This window comes from Coregonus clupeaformis, chromosome 27 (genome assembly GCF_020615455.1).
Source record: "Coregonus clupeaformis isolate EN_2021a chromosome 27, ASM2061545v1, whole genome shotgun sequence".
NCBI classification, from domain to species: domain Eukaryota; kingdom Metazoa; phylum Chordata; class Actinopteri; order Salmoniformes; family Salmonidae; genus Coregonus; species Coregonus clupeaformis.
The window spans coordinates 50,892,669-50,916,769 of record NC_059218.1 but is presented as its reverse complement, the minus strand read 5'-3'; the positions used below and the strand labels follow the sequence as shown (position 1 = coordinate 50,916,769).

Genomic DNA, 24,101 nt, shown 5'->3' with positions numbered 1-24,101 from the left:
GTGTGTCTCTGTCTGTGTCTCTGTGTGTGTGTGTCTGTCTGTCTGTGTCTCTGTGTGTGTGTCTCTCTGTCTGTGTCTCTGTGTGTGTGTCTCTGTCTGTGTCTCTGTGTGTGTGTCTGTCTGTCTGTGTCTCTGTGTCTGTGTCTCTGTGTGTGTGTCTCTGTCTGTGTCTCTGTGTGTGTGTGTCTGTCTGTCTGTGTCTCTGTGTGTGTGTCTCTCTGTCTGTGTCTCTGTGTGTGTGTCTCTGTCTGTGTCTCTGTGTGTGTGTGTCTGTCTGTCTGTGTCTCTGTGTGTGTGTCTGTGTCTCTGTGTGTGTGTCTCTGTCTGTGTCTCTGTGTGTGTGTGTCTGTCTGTCTGTGTCTCTGTGTGTGTGTCTCTGTGTGTGTCTCTGTGTGTGTCTCTGTCGGTCGGTAGGTAGTACGGCTGTGTTTGTGTTTGTGTCTGATTCACCATAGAGTTGGTATTCCTGTCATGTTCCTCATCATTCCCTGATGGAGTGTTCAGGAGGGAGGGGATGTCATTTCCCCTGGTTACCACCTCATTTCCTGTCTCTCTCTACCACGACGCAGCAGAAACCCCAGACTGCTCTGCCTTCTTTTCCTACCTTCAAATGTTGAAACCATGTGTGGAGAACAGATACAACTACTGGACCATTTAGTGCAACTAGGATTCTATTTCAAAGAGACCAGGTTTAGACGGTAACATCCCTCCCTCTCCCTCCCCCGCTCTCTCCCTCTCCCTCCCCCCTCTCTCCCTCCTCCCTCCCCCCTCTCTCCCTCCCCCCTCTCTCCCTCCCCCTATCTCCCTCCTCCCTCCCCCCTCTCTCCCTCCTCCCCCCTCTCTCCCTCCTCCCCCCTCTCTCCCTCCTCCCCCCTCTCTCCCTCCTCCCCTCTCTCCTCTCTCCCTCCTCCCTCTCTCCCTCCCCCTCTCTCCCTCCTCCCTCCCCCTCTCCCCTCCTCCCTCTCTCCTCCCTCCCCTCTCCCCCCTCCCTCCCCTCTCCCCCTGCCTCCCTCTCTCCCCCCTCCCCCCTCCTCCCTTCTCTCCCTCCTCCCTCTTCTCTCCCTCCTCCCTCCCCTCTTCTCTCCCTCCTCCTCCCCTCCCTCCCCCCTCCCCTCCTCCCTCTCCCCTCCTCTCCCTCCCTCCCTCTACCCTACTCCCTCCCTCCCTCTCCCCCTCCCCCCTCCACCCTTCTCCCTCCCTCCCTCTCCCCCTCCCTCTCCACCCTCCCCCTTCTCCCCCCTCCACCCTCCCCCTTCTCCCCTCCACCCTCCCCCTTCTCCCTCCCTCCCTCTCCCTCTCCCCCCTCCCTCCCTCTCCCCCTCCCTCTCTCTCCCCCCTCCTCCCTCTCTCTCCCCCTCTCTCCCTCTCTCTCCCCCCTCCCTCCCTCTCTCTCCCTCCCTCCCACTCCCCTTCCCTCCCTCCCTCCCCTTCTCTCCCTACCCACACCCCCTCTCCCTCTCTCCTTCTCGCCCTCTACCTCCCTCTCTCCACAGTGATCTGTCTATCCAGTGGAATCAGCTCTCCAGACACTACTCCACAGACCACAGCAGTTCTCTAGGTTTGATTTGATTTGAACACAATCCAACCACACATTTACAATCATGGAGGATAATGCACAGACACAGTTTAACATCGGATTTACATTATGGTCTTTGTTTTAGGTAGCATGGAGAGCCTGGACCCTCCTAGCAGCCAAGTGAACTACGATTCCCAGAATTCACCAGTGGATCCTGCCATCTTCAACAACAAGAGGGACTACGATTCCCAGAATTCCCCTGTTGACGCCGCCATCTTCAACAACAAGAGAGACTACGATTCCCAAAATTCCCCAGTGGACACTGCCATCTTCAACAACAAGAGAGACTACGATTCCCAGAATTCCCCTGTCGACCCTGTCATCTTCAACAACAAGAGAGACTCTGCCTATAGTTCTTTTTCAGCTAGTTCTAATACGTCTGACTATACTGTCTCACTGAGGCCCGGTGAGGCCTGTTCCATGGAGAATATCCTCCAGAGCCTGGGTCCAGGGGGGCCCACCTGCCGGGGGTATGCCTGCGGCGATGCACAATCCCTGGGGAGGGAGTCAGGTGAGCCCCAGGATGATACCAGGACCTCTGCCTTACTAAATTCGGAGTCGCTGACCAGGCCGAGAGTGAGGAAGCCAGAAGCGAAGGAGAGACCATCTTCATACTGCTATGAGGACGAGAGAAGGAAAGGAGGAGGGAAGAGTGGTGGAGGAGGAGGGGAGAGTGGAGGGGAGAGAGGAGGAGAGAGTGGAGGGGAGAGAGGAGGAGGGGAGAGTGGTGGAGGAGGGGAGAAGGGCGGAGGAGGGGAGGAGGGGTGGTGAAGGAGGAGGGGGGGGTGGTGGAGGAGGAGGGAGGTGGTGGAGGAGGGGTGCGTGGAGGAGGAGGGGAGAGTGGTGGAGGAGGGGAGAGGGGCGGAGGAGGGGAGAGTGGTGGAGGAGGAGGAGGAGGGGAGAGGGGTGGAGGAGGAGGAGGTGAGAGGGGCGGAGGAGGAGGAGAAGGGGAGAGGGGGGTTTCGAGTCCCCCCCAGCCGCCGACCAGGAAGGACAGTTTCAGGGCCACCCGGGGTTGTTCCGGGGTCAAAGATCAACGATGCATCCCTGACCCCGTCGGAATTCCCAGCCTCTCCCGTTGCCATGCCGAGGACGATGACGACGATCCTCTGAACATTCCAGGCATTCCGAGCAGCAACGGATATCCAGCTCCTTGTGAGACGTCAAAGACTGAGGGAAGCAGAAATGGAAATAAGGTTGGGAATTTCAAAGGGGATTCCTTGGAGCAGTACTACACCCTCATCTCCAAGAAAAAAGGTTCCCGTAAGGACAGTAACTCAGAGATCCAGAATAGCCACCCAGACCCCCTCTCCCTCCTCCTCCCTGCCCCAGAGAGAAGCCCCCCTTCTCCCATCTCCAGCCCCGGCCCTCCAGACACCTCCATAGATCCAGAACCCTTAGGGGAGCCCAGTCACCTTCTCCCCCAGAACAAGCACTCCTCGTCGGGTCTCTACAGACACAGCGCCCCTGAGAAACTCTTGTCACAGCTACATCTCCTAGAGTTCTCCAGCGACCCCTCCCCCTCCAGCTCCCAGTTGTTTCACTCCCCCTTTCACCCCACCAGAGAGAACCTGTCTGGGGATCTAGGGAGTAACAACGCCCCCCTCCACCTCCAGCAGAACCAGGGGAAGTGGGGAGGGGGTGCTGGAGGGGGTGGGAGTCGCTGCTCTACCCCAGGATCGATGGACATTGATGGGGTTAGAGAGGCAAGGGAGATTGGATTGGTAATGGGGGAGAGTATGGAGGTGGTGGCTGCTGCTGCTACTCTCCTCTCTCCCATCCAGGTCCAACACCCCTGGGGTAGGTCAGTGAGTGTACCAGGATCAGGGGGGCCCTCTGGAGGCTGTAGCCAGGGAGGGGTGAGCTCTGAGCGGGTACGGAAGACAGACTTTGGGCCTCTCATTGCTGCAGCAAGTGTGGATAGCCTGCTTGAGAAAGATCAGACGGGAGGAGGGGAAGAAAGAAGAGGGGAAAGAAGGGATGATGATGATGATGATGAAGGAGAGGTGCTGATGAAGAAACCCAGGAGTCACCGTTCGTCCCGGTCACGCCGCCGTAGCGAACGCTTCGCCACGAACCTCCGAAATGAGATCCAGCGCAAGAAGGCCCAGTTGTCGAAGAGCAAAGGCCCAGGAGGGCTGCTCTATGGCAGGGACACGGTCGAGGAAGAAGAGGGTCCTGACCTGGAGGACCTCCAGAGGGAAGAGGCTGACGACCTCAATCCGCCTGCCCAGGAAAGGTGCTCCCAAGACGGGGACACCTTGTCCGACGCCAGCCGATCAGCTCCAGCCCCTGGAAGTCTGAGTCTACTGGCTTTTACTTCCACACCCCAGCTCCACCAGCCATCCCCACCCCCAGTTTCAGCTCTGCAACCCCCCAGGGATGAAGATCCCGAACCACCAGAGAACCAAGTCCACGCTTCAGACCCATCCAGGACCACCCAGAAGTTGGATCCAGCCATGCCCAGCTGCGATGTGGGAATCCGGGTCGTGGAGGAGCTAGCTCCAGCTGGTATGGCTCGCCGATGGAGGTGGACGCCCGAACACAATCTCCAACCGGAAATGGACACTGACCGTCAGGGCGAGAGGGTCAGAGGGGCCCTGGGGGTGTCAGGACGGGAAAGAGCAGCCTCCACCTCCTCCTCTTCTTCTTCCACCACCACTCATTCTTCTCGTACGGAGGAGTGCGATATTCTTCCTTTCGCGGATCGTTGTAAGTTCTTTGAGGAGACCAGTAGGAGTATGTCGGTGTCGAATCTCCCAGGCCTGACGAGTCGAAGACAGAGGCCAGATAGACATGGCAGGCAGCCTCATCCGTCCACGCTGGAAAACCAGGGAGGGGGCTACGGACAGGGACAAGCCCAGCGGAGGTACTCGTACCAGGGGGGAATCCAGCAGGAAAGTCTCCTATCGATTACTGCCATGGCGACCCGGAGACAATTGGTTAGCAGCAACAGGGAGAGAGAAAGGGAGAGAGAGAGGGAGAAGCAGAGCGAGAGGCAGAAGGAGAGCGAGAGGCAGAAGGAGAGCGAGAGGGAGAAGGAGAGGCAGAAGGAGAGAGCAAGGGAGAGAGAGGATATGGAGAGGGAAAGAGGGGAGAGGGAAAGAGAGCAGGAGATGGGGCTTGAAAGGGACAGAGAGAGGGAGAGAGAGGAAGAGAGACAAAGAGAGGAGAAGGCTAGACTGAGAGAGATGGAGAGACAAAGAGTGAAGGAGAGAGAGGAGGACAGGCAAAGAGAGGAGAGGGCTAGACTGAGGGAGATGGCGATGGAGAGAGAAAGAGAGAAGGAGATTGAGCTGGAGAGACAAGGAGAGAGGGAGATGGAGCGAGAGAGACAAGGAGAGAGGGAGATGGAGCGAGAGAGACAAGGAGAGAGGGAGATGGAGCGAGAGAGACATGGAGAGAGGGAGAGAAAGTCACTCAGTTCAGCTCGGACTCAGCTCCAGACCCACTCCTACCCCTATCCCCAAGCCCAGATCGAGGCCCCTCGTTCAGCCTTCCAACCGGTCAACACCCCTCTCCTCCAGGACAACCAGACTCCACATCAGGGGTACCCACCATGGGGCTACACACCAACAGAGGCAAGTATAGCCTACTGTTATAGAGGACATAGACAGTATCTTCTACAGTATTTGAAGATGCCCACAGTATTAAATGGGTCCAGATGTGAATGAGGATGTAGTGTATTGAAGCTTGCTTGGCCTTGCCTGAAGCACCCTAAGGAAGGAGGATGGTTGGCCGATACCAGAGGATACAAAGACGCACACACACACACACACACACACACACACACACACACACACACACACACACACACACACACACACACATTGAGGGGTTTTTATCAACTGATTCCAGTCTTTGAGATGGGAACTGAATCTACATGCATTTTATTATTAATCTGTCCCCCAAGTTGAGTTTTTCTACAACAGATGTTTGGAAACCCTTTATAACATCTCCTCTGTAGCCTGGATGAAATAGCTCCTCTCCCCCTCTATAGCCTGGATGAAATAGCTCCTCTCCCCCTCTATAGCCTGGATGAAATAGCTCCTCTCCCCCTCTATAGACTGGATGAAATAGCTCCTCTCCCCCTCTATAGACTGGATGAAATAGCTCCTCTCCCCCTCTATAGCCTGGATGAAATAGCTCCTCTCCCCCTCTATAGACTGGATGAAATAGCTCCTCTTCCCCTCTATAGCCTGGATGAAATAGCTCCTCTCCCCCTCTATAGCCTGGATGAAATAGCTCCTCTCCCCCTCTATAGCCTGGATGAAATAGCTCCTCTCCCCCTCTATAGCCTAGATGAAATAGCTCCTCTCCTCTTTTATAGCCTGGATGAAATAGCTCCTCTCCTCCTCTTTTGTCCATATATCTCCTCCCCTGCTTTGTTGTAGATGTGTTGAATTATGTCAAACCTTAAAGTAGCCTCCTAATCATCACTTTTAGAGCTTTTCAAAGTACTTAATGAGTGTTGTTAATGAATGTGTTCCACAGGAGTATCCTGCGCCATCCCGGCCATTACCACGGGAACAGACACAAATCAACAGGAAGATCAGTCTGACCGAGAGGTAGGTCACGTCCTGTCAGCTGTCTCTCTCTCTCTCTCTCTCTCTCTCTCTCTCTCTCTCTCTCTCTCTCTCTCTCTCTCTCTCTCTCTCTCTCTCTCTCTCTCTCTCTCTCTCTCTCTCTCTCTCTCTCTCTCTCTCTCTCTCTCTCTCTCTCTCTCTCTCTCTCTCTCTCTCTCTCTCTCTCTCTCTCTCTCTCTCTCTCTCTCTCTCTCTCTCTCTCTCTCTCTCTCTCTCTCTCTCTCCCCCATCAGGCTCCATGTTATGATGACAGTCTAATGGTTGTCCCTATGGGAGAATTAGAGAAGGCTTCCATTCTCAGATCTGGCTAGGAATACAGTGTAGTTAGTTAGAAACATTTCACTCACTCACTTACATTCTCACTCTCTCTCTCTCTCTCTCTCTCTTTCTCTCTCTCTCTCAGGGACTACCCGCAGTACAGACGTGATTCCTGCACCAGGCCACCAGATTGCGCTTTAACAGTTACACCAGACCAATACCAGCACCACCCGGGTGGAGGTGGTTGGAGCGGCAGGCTGTCTGCCTTTAGTATGGATGACCACACATCTTTATCATCATCTTCATCACAAAGAAGCAGGGCCATGTTGGAGAACAATCTATGCTTTGACTCCACATACTGCCGTGCTTCACCCTCAGATGCTACAGCGACACCGCTTTCAGAGCTGGAGGAGGGAGGCGGGGTTGGTGGAGTGGGAGGAGCTCGGGGAGTGGTTACCAGGAAGAAAACCCCACCCCCTCCCAGGCCGCCTCCCCCCAAATGGGAGGAGTTCCACCGAAGGAGAGCGTCCCACCACACCCTCTCCTCCTCCTCCACCACGTCTTCCGTCCATCCGTCGGTAAACCCCACCTCCCCTCCTCTCCCTTTCACTCCACCAGAGGGTCCACCCTCTCACCCTTCTCACACCCCCTGTCCCACCGAAACGTCCAAAATGACACGTCAGCGCTCCTACAGCGTCCCGCCTCAGAGGGAGGAGCTAGAGGGGTGCCAGCGCTGTAGCCTGAGCCAGCTCCAAGAACGCCCCTTTTCACAAGCCCCGCCCAGTCCTGGGTTCACACGCAGGACCTTCCGGCCGGTGGCTCCGCACCATAGAGAGAGAGACACACCCACTCGCCATAACGACTCACTGCCCCCTCTACCACCATCAGACAACACTGCCAGGTGAGAAGGAGATGGAGACCACACACACACACACACACACACACACACACACACGCTTAACCCTATTGTCATCCCACTCCAGGCTATGCAACATGGATGATCAAGATCGCTCTGCTGTGTTGAAGCCCATCTCTCATAGACAGCAGAGGACCGGGGCTGAGTGGGAGAGAACTCCATCTCCCAGGATGCATAGCGTCTCAGCCCTACCCACCATAGAGAATGGTGCTATATCTCCAGAGTCCTACTTCGCTATGAGCTACAAGCAGCAGCAACAGAACAGTAGAAGATTCCGGAATCACCCCCACAACAACAACAACAACAACAGTAAAGAACACCAGAAATCAAATTCTGTAAAGTGACAACTGCTGATGTAAAAAGGGCTTTGTATAGTACGGTTGATTGATTCAATGTTTAACTGATTGATTCCCATTCCAGAACCAGAATTGGAACCAGAGTTGGAACAGGAAGTGGACATCCCCATGGAAACAGACATTGATGACTTCCAGGAGGAGGGGCTTCCTGAGAATGAAGAGCCAATCAGGACAGAGCTCCAGTGTTTTGCTCTGCCTGTCACGGTGTGTGACAGGCTTCACTGTGCTGCTAAGGAGTGGGGTGAAGTTGCCCCTATATGCTGATCTTGGGTCAGGTTTTCATTCCCCCACTAATGGTTAAAGACGTCCTCCAGTGATAGGATCGGGGGAAGGGAAGCTGATCCTAGATCTGTACCTAGACAAACTTCACCCCTGAGCGTGCTGCTAACTTCTATAACTATAGCTTAGTTCACTGTCCCCTTACTGGGCTTAAACTAGTGTTCCTCTGCTCCGCAAACACGTGACCGCCCGCTTCATAAGAAACACGTGACCGCCCGCTTCATAACAAACACGTGTCCGCCCGCTTCATAACAAACACGTGTCCGCCCGCTTCATAAGAAACACGTGACCGCCCGCTTCATAACAAACACGTGTCCGCCCGCTTCATAAGAAACACGTGACCGCCCGCTTCATAACAAACACGTGTCCGCCCGCTTCATAACAAACACGTGACCGCCCGCTTCATAACAAACACGTGACCGCCCGCTTCATAACAAACACGTGTCCGCCCGCTTCATAACAAACACGTGTCCGCCCGCTTCATAACAAACACGTGTCCGCCCACTTCATAACAAACACGTGTCCGCCCGCTTCATAACAAACACGTGACCGCCCACTTCATAACAAACACGTGACCGCCCACTTCATAACAAACACGTGACCGCCCACTTCATAACAAACACGTGACCGCCCACTTCATAAGAAACACGTGTCCGCCCACTTCATAACAAACACGTGACCGCCCACTTCATAAGAAACACGTGTCCGCCCACTTCATAACAAACACGTGACCGCCCACTTCATAACAAACACGTGACCGCCCACTTCATAAGAAACACGTGTCCGCCCACTTCATAACAAACACGTGTCCGCCCACTTCATAACAAACACGTGACCGCCCACTTCATAACAAACACGTGACCGCCCCCTTCATAACAAACACGTGACCGCCCCCTTCATAACAAACACGTGACCGCCCACTTCATAACAAACACGTGACCGCCCACTTCATAACAAACACGTGACCGCCCACTTCATAACAAACACGTGACCGCCCACTTCATAAGAAATACGTGTCCGCCCACTTCATAACAAACACGTGACCGCCCACTTCATAACAAACACGTGACCACCCACTTCATAACATACTAGCCAGTTGCGCCACTAAACACTTAGCAATTCGGCGATGCAAGTGGAGACATTTTAAGCTGCGGAGTGAGCTCACCGGTTACGATCTTAACTCTACTACAGGTTCTGGAGACAGACATCGATACGCTGCCTGACCAGGAGGCCTCGCCAGCGGGTAGGAAGACGGCAGAGAGTGGGTCCCTGGATGGGGAGATGGAGGACCAGGGGATGGGGACCAGAGAGGGACTCATGGAGGAGCTATTACCCCAGAGCGGTGAGGGCGAGGCGGGCACGGAGAGCTGTAGAGGGGCCTACCGTAGCTCAAACCTGGAGAACAACACCGACAGCCTGGACAGGTAGGTGGACTGTGTGTATTTGGGGTTTATGCATTTGCTCATTCATGTCACATACATATTGCTCTAATAAAGGACTATATCTCTCAAAGACAAAACAATGCATTTGTCAGCAAAAGCAAATAAACATAGTTTAATGTCTTTATGGACTTATATTAACATTTACATTATTACGTAACATATATTTACATGTCATTTGAAACAGTCCCTAAGTCTTGGGCTTCCTCCCTCCCCCATCACTCCATCTCCTCTCCTCCTCCCCTCCCCAGGCGTTCTGGTGCCAGCTCCTCCTCCCCTCCCCTCCACAGGCGTTCTGGTGCCAGTTCCTCCTCCCCTCCCCTCCACAGGCGTTCTGGTGCCAGTTCCTCCTCCCCTCCCCTCCACAGGCGTTCTGGTGCCAGCTCCTCCTCCCCTCCCCTCCCCAGGCGTTCTGGTGCCAGTTCCTCCTCCCCTCCCCTCCCCAGGCGTTCTGGTGCCAGCTCCTCCTCCCCCTCCCCTCCCCAGGCGTTCTGGTGCCAGCTCCTCCTCCCCTCCCCTCCCCAGGCGTTCTGGTGCCAGCTCCAGTTCCTCCTCCCCTCCCCTCCCCAGGCGTTCTGGTGCCAGCTCCAGTTCTTCGTCCTCCTACTCTATCTCAGCAGCCAAGGCTCAGGTCCTCACTCAGATGAAAGACTACTGCTCAGATGCCAGAGATACTGACCATGATGACCAACTGTCTTATAAGGTAATAAACACATACGCACACACACACACATACGCACACACACACGGCGATGATGACGAGCTGTCTAACATGTTAGGGATATTTGAAAACATAAATTGATTTGAATACTGCTCCAGTATTGCATTTTGTGGAATTTAGATGGCATTGATCCCACTTCCTAAATCACTAATGCTGATAGTGAGAGAAAGAGAGATGATTAACAACTCTCTTCCCTCCCTCCCCGTTTCCTCCCCCTGTCTCTCCCTCCACTGTCTCCTCCCCCCGTCTCTCCCTCCCCTGTCTCCCCCGTCTCTCCCTCCCCTGTCTCCCCCGTCTCTCCCTCCCCTGTCTCCCCCCATCTCTCCCTCCCCGTCTCTCCCTCCCCTGTCTCCCCCCGTGTCTCCCTCCCCCGTCTCTTCCTCCCGTCTCTCCCTCCCGTCTCCCCCGTCTCTCCCTCCCCTGTCTCCCCCCGTCTCTCCCTCCCTTGTCTCCCCCCGTCTCTCCCTCCCCTGTCTCCCCGTCTCTCCCTCCCTGTCTCCCCCGTCTCTCCCTCCCCTGTCTCCCCCCATCTCTCCCTCCCCGTCTCTCCCTCCCCTGTCTCCCCCGTCTCTCCCTCCCCCGTCTCTTCCTCCCGTCTCTCCCCGTCTCTCCCTCCCCTGTCTCCCCCCGTCTCTCCCTCCCCTGTCTCCCCCCGTCTCTCCCTCCCCTGTCTCCCCCGTCTCTCCCTCCCCTGTCTCCCCCCGTCTCTCCCTCCCCTGTCTCCCCCCGTCTCTCCCTCCCCTGTCTCCCCCGTCTCTCCCTCCCCTGTCTCTCTCCCCCCCGTCTCTCCCTCCCTGTCTCTCTCCCCCCGTCTCTCCCTCCCCTGTCTCCCCGTCTCTCCCTCCCCTGTCTCTCTCCCCCCGTCTCTCCCTCCCCTGTCTCTCTCCCCCCGTCTCTCACTCCCCTGTCTCCCCCTGTCTCTCCCTCCCGTCTCCTCATCCCCCACTCTACAGAAACAGTTGATGGAGAGTCTGCGTAAGAAGCTCGGTGTTCTGAGAGAAGCACAGAGAGGTCTCCAGGAAGATATACGGGCTAACACACAGCTGGGAGAAGAGGTGTGTGTACAGTACAAACACACACACACAGAACCACCCACACACACACAGTGGGGAGAACAAGTATTTGATACACTGCTGATTTTGCAGGTTTTCCTACTTACAAAGCATGTAGAGGTCTGTAATTTTTATCATAGGTACACTTCAACTGTGAGAGACGGAATCTAAAACAAAAATCCAGAAAATCACATTGTATGATTTTTAAGTAATTAATTTGCATTTTATTGCATGACATAAGTATTTGATCACCTACCAACCAGTAAGACTTCCGGCTTTCACAGACCTGTTAGTTTTTCTTTAAGAAGCCCTCCTGTTCTCCACTCATTACCTGTATTAACTGCACCTGTTTGAACTCGTTCAAAAGACACCTGTCCACACACTCAATCAAACAGACTCATAACACATGGCCACCCACACACAATGACCACACACAAAACCACCCACGCACATACATAACCACCCACACACACACATAACCACCCACACACATACATAACCACCCACACACATGCATAACCACCTACACACATACATAACCACCCACACACACACATAACCACCCACATACATAACCACCCACACACACATAACCACCCACACACACACATAACCACCCACACACATACATAACCACCCCCACACACACATGACCACCCACATACATAACCACCCACACACACATAACCACCCACACAACTACCCACACACACACACATAACCACCCACACAACTACCCACACACACACACACATAACCACCCACACACATACATAACCACCCACACACACACAACCACCCACACACACACACACAACCACCCACACACACACATGACCACCCACACACACACATGATCACACACATAACCACCCACACACATACATAACCACCCACCCACCCACACAACCACCCACATAAATAACCACCCACATACATAACCACCCACACACATAACCACCCACACACACAAACCACCCACACACATAAATAACCACCCCACACACATAAATAACCACCCACACACATACAAAACCACCCACACACATACAAAACCACCCACACACACACAACCACCCACACACACACAACCACCCACACACATACATAACCACCCACACACATACATAACCACCCACACACACAACCACCCACACACATACATAACCACCCACACACATACATAACCACCCACACACATACATAACCACCCACACACACATAACCACCCACACACACATAACCACCCACACACATAACCACCCACCCACACACATAACCACCCACATACACACATAACCACCCACATACATAACCACCCACCCACACACATACATAACCACCCACACACATACATAACCACCCACACACACACACATACACACAACCACCCACACACATACATAACCACCCACACACATACATAACCACCCACACACATACATAACCACCCACACACACATCAACTCAGCAAAAAAAGAAAAGTCCTCTCACTGTTAACTGCGACCATCACCCCTGGTGAGACAAAACCGCGACTCGTCAGTGAAGAGCACTTTTTGACAGTCCTGTCTGGTCCAGCGACGGTGGGTTTGTGCCCATAGGCGACGTTGTTGCCGGTGATGTCTGGTGAGGACCTGCCTTACAACAGGTCTACAAGCCCTCAGTGCAGCCTCTCTCAGCCTATTGCGGACAGTCTGAGCACTGATGGAGGGATTGTGCGTTCCTGGTGTAACTCGGGCAGTTGTTGTTGCCATCCTGTACCTGTCCCGCAGGTGTGATGTTCGGATGTACCGATCCTGTGCAGGTGTTGTTACACATGGTCTGCCACTGCGAGGACGATCAGCTGTCCGTCCTGTCTCCCAGTAGAGCTGTCTTAGGCGTCTCACAGTACGGACATTGCAATTTATTGCCCTGGCCACATCTGCAGTGCTCATGCCTCCTTGCAGCATGCCTAAGGCAGCATGCCTAAGGCATGTTCACGCAGATGAGCAGGGACCCTGGGCATCTTTCTTTTGGTGTTTTTCAGAGTCAGTAGAAAAGGCCTCTTTAGTGTCCTAAGTTTTCATAACTGTGACCTTAATTGCCTACCGTCTGTAAGCTGTTAGTGTCTTAACGACCGTTCCACAGGTGCATGTTCATTAATTGTTTATGGTTCATTGAACAAGCATGGGAAACAGTGTTTAAACCCTTTACAATGAAGATCTGTGAAGTTATTTGGATTTTTACGAATTATCTTTGAAAGACAGGGTCCTGAAAAAGGGACGTTTCTTTTTTTGCTGAGTTTACATACCCACACACACATACATAACCACACACACACACACACACACACACACACATTAACAATGTCTTCTCCCCTCTAGGTTGAGAGCTTGGTGCTAGCAGTCTGTCAACCCAACGAGGTGGATAAGTTCAGGATGTTTATCGGGGACCTGGATAAGGTGTTCAGTCTGTTACTGTCTCTGTCTGGTCGGCTACTGAGGGTCGAGAGCTCCCTGGACAACCTGGATGCTGAGACTGGACACCACGAGAGGGTGAGGAGAGACCGACACAGACAGACAGACAGAGAAGGAAAGGACAACATTAAAACAAACTTCTCTCTCCCCTCTTCCTGTCTCTCCACCCCCTCTCTCCCCCTCCACTCCTCCCCCTCCCTCCACCCCCTCTCTCCCCCTCCCGCCATCCCACCCCATCTCTCCTCCACATCTCTCCCTCCCTCCACCCCTCCCCATCTCTCCTCCACAGCTCCCCCTCCTGGAGAAGAAGCGACAGCTACAAGTCCAGCTGTCTGAAGCCCAGGACCTGAAGGAACACGTGGACCACAGAGAGCAGGCTGTAGGAAGGGTGCTAGTAAGATGCCTCTCCCCAGAACAGGTACCTAACACATTATTTTACTATTCCACTTTTACTAGAGATGTGACTCAGTTGGTAGAACACGACGTTTGTGGGTTTGATTCCCGCTGAAGCCACCCATGTGAAAAAAAATTATACACGCACTAATGTAAGTTGCTTTGAGTAAAAGTGTCCGCTAAATGGCATATATTATTATAATATTACTATACCAGTGTTATTGTATTATCCTTGATGTGTCAATCAATTAAAGTCAATGACTCAATCAATCCACAGCACCGTGACTACAGCCATTACGTCAAGATGAAGGCAGCATTACTGGTGGAACAGAGACAGCTGGAGGAGAAGATCAGACTGGGAGAGGAGCAGTTAAGAGGGCTGAGGGAGAGTCTGGGGTTAGGGTTCAAGATGTCCATGGGGTATGGACACTATTAAACCAACCCAACCAGGAAACCTTAAAGCTGGGTTTCAGGATGTCCATGGGGTATGGACACTATCACATTGACATTCCCATGGGAAGAGCCTCAGTCTAGGCCTGGGTCTTGGGCACTATTGAAAGGCCAGGGAGAAGAGAAGGTTAGTGGGTTATGGGAGAGCCTGGGGTTGGGGTTGGAGATGGGCCTGGGGTTGGGGTTGGAGATGGGCCTGGGTTTGGAGATGGGCCTGGGGTTGGAGATGGGCCTGGGGTTGGAGATGGGCCTGGGGTTGGAGATGGGCCTGGGGTTGGAGATGGGCCTGGGGTTGGGGTTGGAGATGGGCCTGGGGTTGGGGTTGGAGATGGGCCTGGGGTTGGGGTTGGAGATGGGCCTGGGGTTGGGGTTGGAGATGGGCCTGGGGTTGGGGTTGGAGATGGGCCTGGGGTATGGGAACTATAGGGAGACAGCCACCCTACACAGGGAGACCCTAGAGGGGGATGAGCAAGGATGGGCTATGGGCACTGAACAACCCCAGTGCGTCCTAAAAAGTGCTGCCCACTTTTCAAAAACACTTCAGTCCTTTTCTTGACACTCGACACTATTGAGAGAATGCTTTAAGTCTTCACTTGGCAGTATTTGTCCATTAGAAAGCCTACTATTTGGTGTTACTGTGTGTATCTTTAACTTAACAACATTATCCTCACAATCACACACTCCACACACTACGTGGTCAATGACGATGTTGTTGTTCAGTGAGCGTGTGTTACTGAAGAGGGAGAAAGTATTTATTTATTTATTTATAACTTCTCCTCTGTAGACGACAGGGAGACTCTGGGGCGCTAGACAAGTATTTTCGTTAAACTGTTAGGCAGTACATTGAATATAATCAAATAATCTGTGCAGAAAGAGAGAGAATCTCCTTATTTCTCTCCACTCATATACTACCATGTCCCAATATTCACTCTAGCATACTACTTAGCATCCATGGACAATACATCATTCACTACATACTTAGTAGTTTGCAAGTGTGAATATTGAGATTCAGATGACATGTACTCCAGATACCTGCATCACATCTTACACCCTGGGGGTTTCCCCTAACACTACCACCACACCACGTCTTGGAGGGTGTAATATTGGTGTAGGGTGAAGTATCCCCTAGAAGCTGATCCTGGGTCAGTTTTGTACTTTCCCCACTAATGGTTAAGGTGATGTTTGGGTGAGGGCAAGCTGATCCTAGATCTGTGCCCAGGGGAAACTTCACCCCGGAAGCCGTAACTCTACCACACCACGTCTTAGAGTGTATATTCATGCGCATTCGTTATTGTTGTGTATATTACAAGTTGTGTACAGTGATATCCATTTGTTATAACTGGAATCCATCCTTGTAGTGTAAATACGTCCTGAAAAGTTCATCCATATGTCATCCATATGTCAACTAATGTCATCTATATGTCAACTAATGTCATCTACAGTATATGTCATATGGCAAAGTTAATCCAAATACAATTGTGACCATAAAAATTAAAAAAATTTGACCCAACGATACATGCACGAGGACACAAGACAACGCTGCTTCGTTGATGAAAATATTACCCCTTAAGAAGAGCTGACCATACTTACTGTAGATTGCTGTTTTCATTTCAATGCCAAAGGAATATGTATTCTTGTTTTGTTAAAATTTACACAGAACATCCATGCTGTGGTGGTTAAGTCCCAAATGGGACCCTCTTCCCTACATAGTGCACTATGGGTCAAAAGCAGTGCACTATGGGTCAAAAGCAGTGCACTATGGGTCAAAAGCAGTGCACTATGGGTCAAAAGCAGTGCACTATGGGTCAAAAGCAGTGCACTATGGGTCAAAAGCAGTGCACTATGGGTCAAAAGCAGTGCACTATGGGTCAAAAGCAGTGCACTATGGGTCAAAAGCAGTGCACTATGGGTCAAAAGCAGTGCACTATGGGTCAAAAGCAGTGCACTATGGGTCAAAAGCAGTGCACTATGGGTCAAAAGCAGTGCACTATGGGTCAAAAGCAGAGCACTATGGGTCAAAAGCAGTGCACTATGGGTCAAAAGCAGTGCACTATGTAGGGAAGAAGGTCCCATTTGGGATGCAGCCTGTGTATATAGACATATATTACAGCCTACTGTACTGGTTGTCATTGTATTATAAAATCTCGCTACAATGGGCTTGGGACCAATCCAAAACATACAGTTAAGTCAAAAAATTAACTTAGTCAGGTTAGGATTTACTCCTAAATCTAGAATTAAATGGCTGTGTGTGTTTTTTTTTTTCTATGTGTTTTTTTATTTGATTTATTGCAAAAATCTTTTTGTAAAAAAAGAAGAAGTGAGACGAGTACCATAATTAATAATACTATTTCAACTACCGTGTTCGGAGTCGTGTGTGTGTTTGCGTGTGTTCATGAGTTGTTGTGATTTATGTCCTGTTGGATACGCTTTGTTTATGTTGTCATTCAGCGTAAGTTTTATTTCACTTTGTAGTAATAGTAGGGTAAACAGAGCTGAAATGAAGAATAGCAAGAGAGACTGTGATTTTTTTATTTTATTTATATTTTTACATTTAACCTTTGGTTTAGCTAGGCAAGTCAGTTAAGAACAAATTCTTATTTACAATGATGGCCTACCCCGGCCAAACCCGGACGACGCGGGGCCAATTGTGCGCCGCCCTTTGGGACTCCCAATCACGGCCGGATTGTGATACAGCCTGGAATCGAACCAGGGTCTGTAGTGACGCCTCAAGCACTGCGATGCAGTGCCTTAGACCGCTGCGCCACTCGGGAGCCCACTGATATACACTGAACAAAAATATAAACGCAACATGCAACAATTTCAAAGATTTTACTGAGTTACAGTTCACATAAGGAAATCAGTCAATTGAAATAAATTCATGACTGGGAATACAGATATGCATCTGTTGGTCACAGATACACTACATGACCAAATGTATGCAGACACCTGCTCGTCTAACATCTCATTCCAAAATCATGGACATTAATATGGAGTTGGTCCCCCCTTTGCTGCTATAACAGCCTCCACTCTTCTGGGAAGGCTTTCCACTAGATGTTGGAACATTGCTGTGGGGACTTGCTTCCATTCAGCCACAAGAGCTTTAGTGAGGTCGGGCACTGATGTTGGGCGATTAGGCCTGGCTTGTAGTGGGCGTTCCAATTCAACCTAAAGGTGTTCGATGGAGTTGAGGTCAGGGCTCTGTGCAGGCCAGTCAAGTTCTTCCACACCAATCTCGAAAAAAACATATCTGTATGGACCTTTCTTTGTGCGTGGGGGCATTGTCATGCTGAAAGAGGAAAGGGCTTTCCCCAAACTGTTGCCACAAAATTGGAAGCACAGAATCGTCTAGAATGTCATTGTATGCTGTAGCGTTAAGATGTCCCTTCACTGGAACTAAGGGGCCTAGCCCGAACCATGAAAAACAGCCCCAGACCATTATTCCTCCTCCACCAAACTTCTCCTGGCATCCGCCAAATCCAGATTCGTCCGTCGGACTGCCAGATGGTGAAGCGTGATTCATCACTCCAGAGAACGCGTTTCCACTGCTCCAGAGTCCAATGGTGGCGAGCTTTACACCACTCCAGCCGACGCTTGGCATTGCGCATGGTGATCTTAGGCTTGTGTGCGGCTAGTCGGCCATGGAAACCCATTTCATGAAGCTCTCGAACAGTTCTTGTGCTGTCGTTGCTTCCAGAGGCAGTTTGGAACTCGGTAGTGAGTGTTGCAACCGAGGACAGACTATTTTTACGCGCTACGTGCTTCAGCACTCGGTGGTCTCGTTCTGTGAGCTTGTGTGGCCTACCACTTAGCGGCTGAGCCGTTGTTGCTCCTAGACGTTTCCACTTCACAATAACAGCACTTACAGTTGACCGGGGCAGCTCTAGCAGGGCAGAAATTTGACGAACTGACTTATTGGAAAGGTGGCATCCTATGACGGTGCCAAGTTGAAAGTCACTGAGCTCTTCAGTAAGGCCATTCTCCTGCCAGTGTTTGTCAATGGTGATTGCATGGCTGTGTAGTCTATTTTATACACCTGTCAGCAACGGGTGTGGCTGAAATAGCCGAATCCACTAATTTGAAGGGGTGTCCACATACTTTTGGCTATGTAGTGTACCTTACAAAAAAAGGTAGGTGTGTGGATCAGAAAATGTGCCTCATGCAGCGCGACACATCTCCTTCGCATAGAGTTGATCAGGATGTTGATTGTGGAATGTTGTTCAACTCTTCAATGGCTGTGCGAAGTTTCTGGATATTGGCAGGAACTGGAGCACGCTGTCGTACATGTCGATCCAGAGCATCCCAAACATGCTCAATGGGTGACATGTCTGGTGAGTATGTAGGCCATGGAAGAATTGGGACATTTTCAGCTTCCAGGAATTGTATACAGATCCTTGTGACATGGGGCCGTGCATTATCATGCTGAAACATGAGGTGATGGCGGCGGATGAATGGCACGACAATGGGCCTCAGGATCTCGTCACGGTATCTCTGTGCATTCAAATTGTCAAAGATAAAATGCAATTGTGTTCATTGTCCGTAGCTTATGCCTGCCCATCCCATAACCCCACCGCCACCATGGAGCGCTCTGTTAACAACGTTGACATCAGCAAACCGCTCGCCCACACGGTGCCATACACACTGTCTGCCATCTGCCCGGTACAGTTGAAACCGGGATTCATCCGTGAAGAGCACACTTCTCCAGCATGCCAGTGGCCATCAAAGGTGAGCATTTGCCCACTGAAGTCGGTTACTACGCCAAACTGCAGTCAGTTCAAACCCTGGTGAGGACGACGAGCACGCAGCTGAGCTTCCCTGAGACGGTTTCTGAAATTTGTGCAGAAATTATTCGGTTGTGCATACCCACAGTTTCATCAGCTGTCCTGGTGGCTGGTCACAGACGATGTGGAGGTCCTGGGCTGGCGTGGTTACACATGGTCTGTGGTTGTGAGGCCGATTGGACGTACTGCCAAATTCTCTAAAACGATGTTGGAGGCGGTTTATGGTAGAGAAATTAACATTAAATTATCTGGCAACAGCTCTGGTGGACATTCCTGCAGTCAGCATACCAATTGCATGCTCCCTCAAAACTTGTGGCATTGTGTTGTGACAAAACTGCACAATTTAGAGTGGCCTTTAATTGTCCCCAGCATAAGGTGCACCTGTAATGATCATGCTGTTTAATCAGCTTCTTGATATGCCACACCTGTCAGGTGGATTGATTATTTTGGCAAAGGAGAAACGCTAACTAACGTGGATGTAAACAAATTTGTGCACAACATTTGAGATAAATAAACTTTTTTGTGTGTATGAAAAAAATCTGGGATCTTTTATTTCAGCTGCGCCTAGAATGTGAAGAAAAGGTTTATTAACAATTTAAACTAAACATTCTGATCTGTTCCATCAGCCTTATTAATTGATTAGGCCTATACCTCCACTACACTACTTTGATAACGGCATCGTGGGGATTAAGAAGTGGGTGTGGTCCGTTAATACAGGACTGGTAAAGGCCCACTACTTTTGTGCAAAAAAAAATTAATAATATTTTATTCATCCCCACCTTACCATCGGTCTGCTATGAAGGGGTTGTGGAGAGGAAGTGGTCTGCTATGATAATATAATAATAATAATATGCCATTTAGCAGACACTTTTATCCAAAGCGACTTACAGTCATGCGTGCATACATTTTTTTTTTTTGTATATGGGTGGTCCCGGGGTTCGACCCCACTACCTTGGCGTTACAAGCGCCATGCTCTACCAGCTGAGCTACAGAGGACCACATGAGGGGGTTGTGGAGAGGAAGTGGTCTTGACCTAACTCAGGAGGGAGGGAAAGAGAGAACAAGAAAGTGAAAAAGAGGGAGAGACTACAGAAGAAGAAGTCTCCTAGGCAGGGACCAACTAGACTACAGAAGAAGAAGTCTCCTAGGCAGGGACCAACTAGACTACAGAAGAAGAAGTATCCTAGGCAGGGACCAACTAGACTACAGAAGAAGAAGTCTCCTAGGCAGGGACCAACTAGACTACAGAAGAAGAAGTCTCCTAGGCAGGGACCAACTAGACTACAGAAGAAGAAGTCTCCTAGGCAGGGACCAACTAGACTACAGAAGAAGAAGAAGAGGCCTGGAGGGGGTGCTATTCAGCATGATAAATGTGCTTTGCCAACAATTGCTTGCATGTTTGTTGTAAACGGAGTGAGTCAGAAGAACAGACAAGTTTAGTAGACCTGAGGATCACCGATAACCTGATCTGTGCCACTAACCCAGTTCCTTCAGCTGGCAGCTTGAAACTGTCAGGTCAACATCGGTCGGTGTCATATTCATTAGGAACCAAACAGAATAAAATGGAATGAAACGGGGAGGGATTTACCTGAACATGTCCGAAACGTTTCTTTTCCGTTACAAAACGTTTTGTTACATTTTAAAACTGTGCACTAGGCTATGACCTGAGCTGTCTGAACAAAGACATAAAAACAACCAACGGGAGCAACTTCTATTCCAAAGAAGGCGAGACAGGTTTTGGCAAGCTCTGAACAATGCCTATGTTTTGAATCTTAACTTGTAAGAACTGAAGCGTCGTTTTCCGTAGACGTAGGATTACAGTTGTTCATTGTTAGATATTACTGCACTGTCGGAGCTAGAAGCACAAGCATTTCGCTACACCCGCTATAACATCTGCTAAACACGTGTATGTGACAAATGTAAATACAATTTGATTTGATTTGAAACCGCCAACTTCAAACCTGAGGTGCGTTATAATAATAATAATAATAATATGCCATTTAGCAGACGCTTTTATCCAAAGCAACTTACAGTCATGCGTTCAGTTCGCATGAACGTTTGCTACTTTGTGGAACGGTTTGTACTCGACACGTTCCCCCAAAACGTTATTGTACATTATTAACTTTTGAGGTACGTTTTCTCCCGTTTGGTGGGTGTGGTTTGAAGCAATGAGTGACGTGTTTAAAGAGCAGTGGCCATGCTGACCAGCCAACGGCTGACAGCGTTACCCAACCACGCCCAGTTGTTGAAATGGTCGTTCAGTGCAGCACCGTTTCGAGAACGTAAAAACGTACTGAACGCAGACCAGGAAATGTACTTTGTCTACTGTCGACAGAAATAATGAATAAATTGTTGTCACAAGACTAACATGTCATTGCTTGGCTAAGCGCACCGCTCGCTTTGTACTGTGCACTCATAGAGGTATTGCTCTGACTGTATTTCTGTATGCTGACTGTATTTCATGTAGGGAATGTCAATTTAGTCAAATGGAATAAGAGTAGCCTAGAACTCGATCCGATCAAAGGGGGTTTGGGTGGGATTACCATACCATACAATATTAGCGCTAGCCGGTAAAGCGTTTAACGTTTGTAACAATAATCAGCTGTTGCAGACTGAATGTTACAAATGTAGCGACAACACTTCGCTTACTGTATCCGCTGATCAGTTGATCATGTGTCTAGAGTTACATTGTAACTTGCTTACTCACTCATTCACTGATGTTGGTACATAAGCAGTTTCAAGGGAAGGAACGTTGTTACAACGTAGCAGCAGCCAGACATATGTGTGAGTAGCTGCGTGTAGATGTTCGTCTTTCTGTGAAGTTTAGCCTACTGCTTTATAAGGTAAAACGTGTAACATATGTCACCAGTTTCAGGGAAGGAGTTGTTGTTATTCGTTAGAAAAGTGGAGAGTGTGTGTGGATGATCGTTGTGAGTAACCGATTATCAGTATTATCGCTTTGTGTTTTGTTATCGTTCGTATTTTTTACGACCCCACCAGTGTTTGTCTTCAGCATAGGAGGTAAACAAATCTATTGGTTGAGCAAAATGTTTTGAGGACTTCTCTATGTCGATATATATAGGGCACTGGGTTGCAAATGCAAAAAATACTTCCCGACAACTAAATGAGTGTGAAAAGAGAGAAGGGGAAGTAGCCTACGATACATCAAACCGTATTAAACTTCGTTCTCTAGTCTGGTGAATTAGATATTAGTCAAGCCGGGGAGAATAGTTGTAGCGAGTTTGTCATTTATTTTTCTAAGCAATGTTTCGATATTGGAAGAATGTATACAGAAAATACACACTGAATAACGACCGAGGTATATGCAACTTTAACTTAAGACTTACGAATATGTTGTTAATTGACAAATTTATAATCGACATTTTTCCTTCCTTCATCTACAGGCGCTAGAATGGACAACACCGGGTATTGCAACGAGAACTATGAAAGTCTTCACAACGCGGCTAGCGATGATGAGTTGGTCGATATTGCTGGAGCCACGCTCGATTTCTCCAACACCGAGGACGTGCCCCCTCTAGACCCCGAATACGGTTCAGGTACGCGCCTACACTACCGGGGGGAGAGAACCAGACACTGAAAGAATAGTGGAGAAGTCATTGCTGTGCCTGTTTGTGAGTTACAACCGTTTGGATTTTGAGTCTTCGTGAGTGGGGTTGATTCAAGTCATGACAGTTGGTTACAGAAACTACTTTGATAAGCTATCGCCCTCTTGCAGCACAACTGTAGGGTTCTTCATTCAAGTCATGCGGTAGTCTCATTCATCTCAATTGACAGTAGCCTAACTCTGCCTGGATACTGGTGATTCTATGACGATGTCACAGCCCCTATTTGAAACTTAGCTTCCTGTTTCTGTGGTCATGCAAGGGCACATATTCATAAAGCATCTCACTCAGAGTACATTTTACATTTACGTTTTCGTCATTTAGCAGATGCTCTTATCCAGAGCGACTTACAAATTGGTGCATTCACCTCATGATAGCCAGTGGGACAACCACTTTACAATATATCAATATTGCTGATCAGTGGACGGGGGGACCTAATGTAGCAGGCGTAAAATAAACGCCTGGAACTAGACCCCCCACATTCTGGGCTGCGTTAAGTATGTTTTTGACTTTCTGTACATTCAATTGAACAGAAACGGTGCTGTACTGAACGACCAGTTGCAAAACGGGGATGGGGTTGGGGAATGGTGTCCACGGCCACTGCACCATAAATACAAGCCACATCTCGCCACACCCACCAAACGGGAGCAAATGTTCCCTCAGTCTGTTCAAGAACGTACAATAACTTTTTGGTAAACGTGTCGTTCAGCACGAACCGTTCTGCAACGTTCAGTTGAACTGAACGCACCCCTGGTCTAAATGAGAAGAATCTGTCGGGGGGGGTGCTCTTCTGCACTGTTCAACCAATCCAGTAAATGTGGAGGAGGAGTTACAATTGAGTGTTGCCTTGTTACCGTCCAAAAAAGCTTAAGTCACGTCAAAGGTTCTCGTCCATTTCCCCTGAAAATGGTTGTTGTTGTGGAACCTGTAGAGGCTGCTGGGGGGAGACCTGATCCCAGATCAGCACTCCTACTCTGAGAGGCTTTGTGGATACTTACCCAGGAGTCAGACTTTAACCCTTTCACCCCACTCATTCACAGAGAAGCTTCTCCACCATGTAGTATTCTCTTCTGTGCTCACATTAACCATTATTTTCTTCTGTCCTTAGTATTTGGACAGTAGAATATATTCCTTTCTCTCTGAGATGTAAATCACCTATTTAAACTGCTCTTTAAACTTTATACATGTTGAGCTCATTTCCCCTATCACACACATCCG

General features: G+C 50.0%; 3 protein-coding genes across 6 annotated transcripts in view; all 3 read left to right on the top strand.

Moving 5' to 3' along the window:
* The first annotated feature begins 4,923 nt into the window (after positions 1 to 4,923).
* LOC121554472 (serine/arginine repetitive matrix protein 1-like) lies at positions 4,924 to 9,591 on the top strand. Its single transcript, XM_045208256.1, has 6 exons — positions 4,924 to 5,157; positions 6,071 to 6,144; positions 6,566 to 7,321; positions 7,404 to 7,645; positions 7,757 to 7,896; positions 9,163 to 9,591. Exons 1-6 carry the CDS (start codon positions 4,927 to 4,929, stop codon positions 9,397 to 9,399), a joined length of 1,680 nt encoding a protein of 559 aa, XP_045064191.1. The 5' UTR covers positions 4,924 to 4,926; the 3' UTR covers positions 9,400 to 9,591.
* Positions 9,493 to 14,664, top strand: LOC121554223 (protein Shroom4-like). The gene is made up of 6 exons (XM_045207962.1): positions 9,493 to 9,500; positions 9,897 to 10,113; positions 11,085 to 11,186; positions 13,547 to 13,717; positions 13,929 to 14,057; positions 14,310 to 14,664. The coding sequence occupies exons 1-6, from the start codon at positions 9,493 to 9,495 to the stop codon at positions 14,466 to 14,468; spliced, it is 786 nt and encodes a 261-aa protein (XP_045063897.1). The 3' UTR covers positions 14,469 to 14,664.
* A 6,953-nt stretch (positions 14,665 to 21,617) lies between these two features.
* LOC121554449 (H(+)/Cl(-) exchange transporter 5-like) overlaps positions 21,618 to 24,101 on the top strand; it is a 25,673-nt gene continuing 23,189 nt past the window's right edge. Inside the window, exons 1-2 of one of the 4 annotated variants that reach the window (XM_045208255.1) lie at positions 21,618 to 21,681; positions 22,665 to 22,817. In XM_045208255.1, coding sequence (XP_045064190.1) covers positions 22,673 to 22,817 — 145 coding nt within the window. In that variant the 5' untranslated portion in view covers positions 21,618 to 21,681; positions 22,665 to 22,672. Of the gene's footprint in view, positions 21,682 to 21,932; positions 22,104 to 22,442; positions 22,580 to 22,664; positions 22,818 to 24,101 lie in introns of those variants that run through there. The other 3 variants (XM_045208253.1, XM_041868044.2, XM_045208254.1) reach the window with 3 other exon arrangements.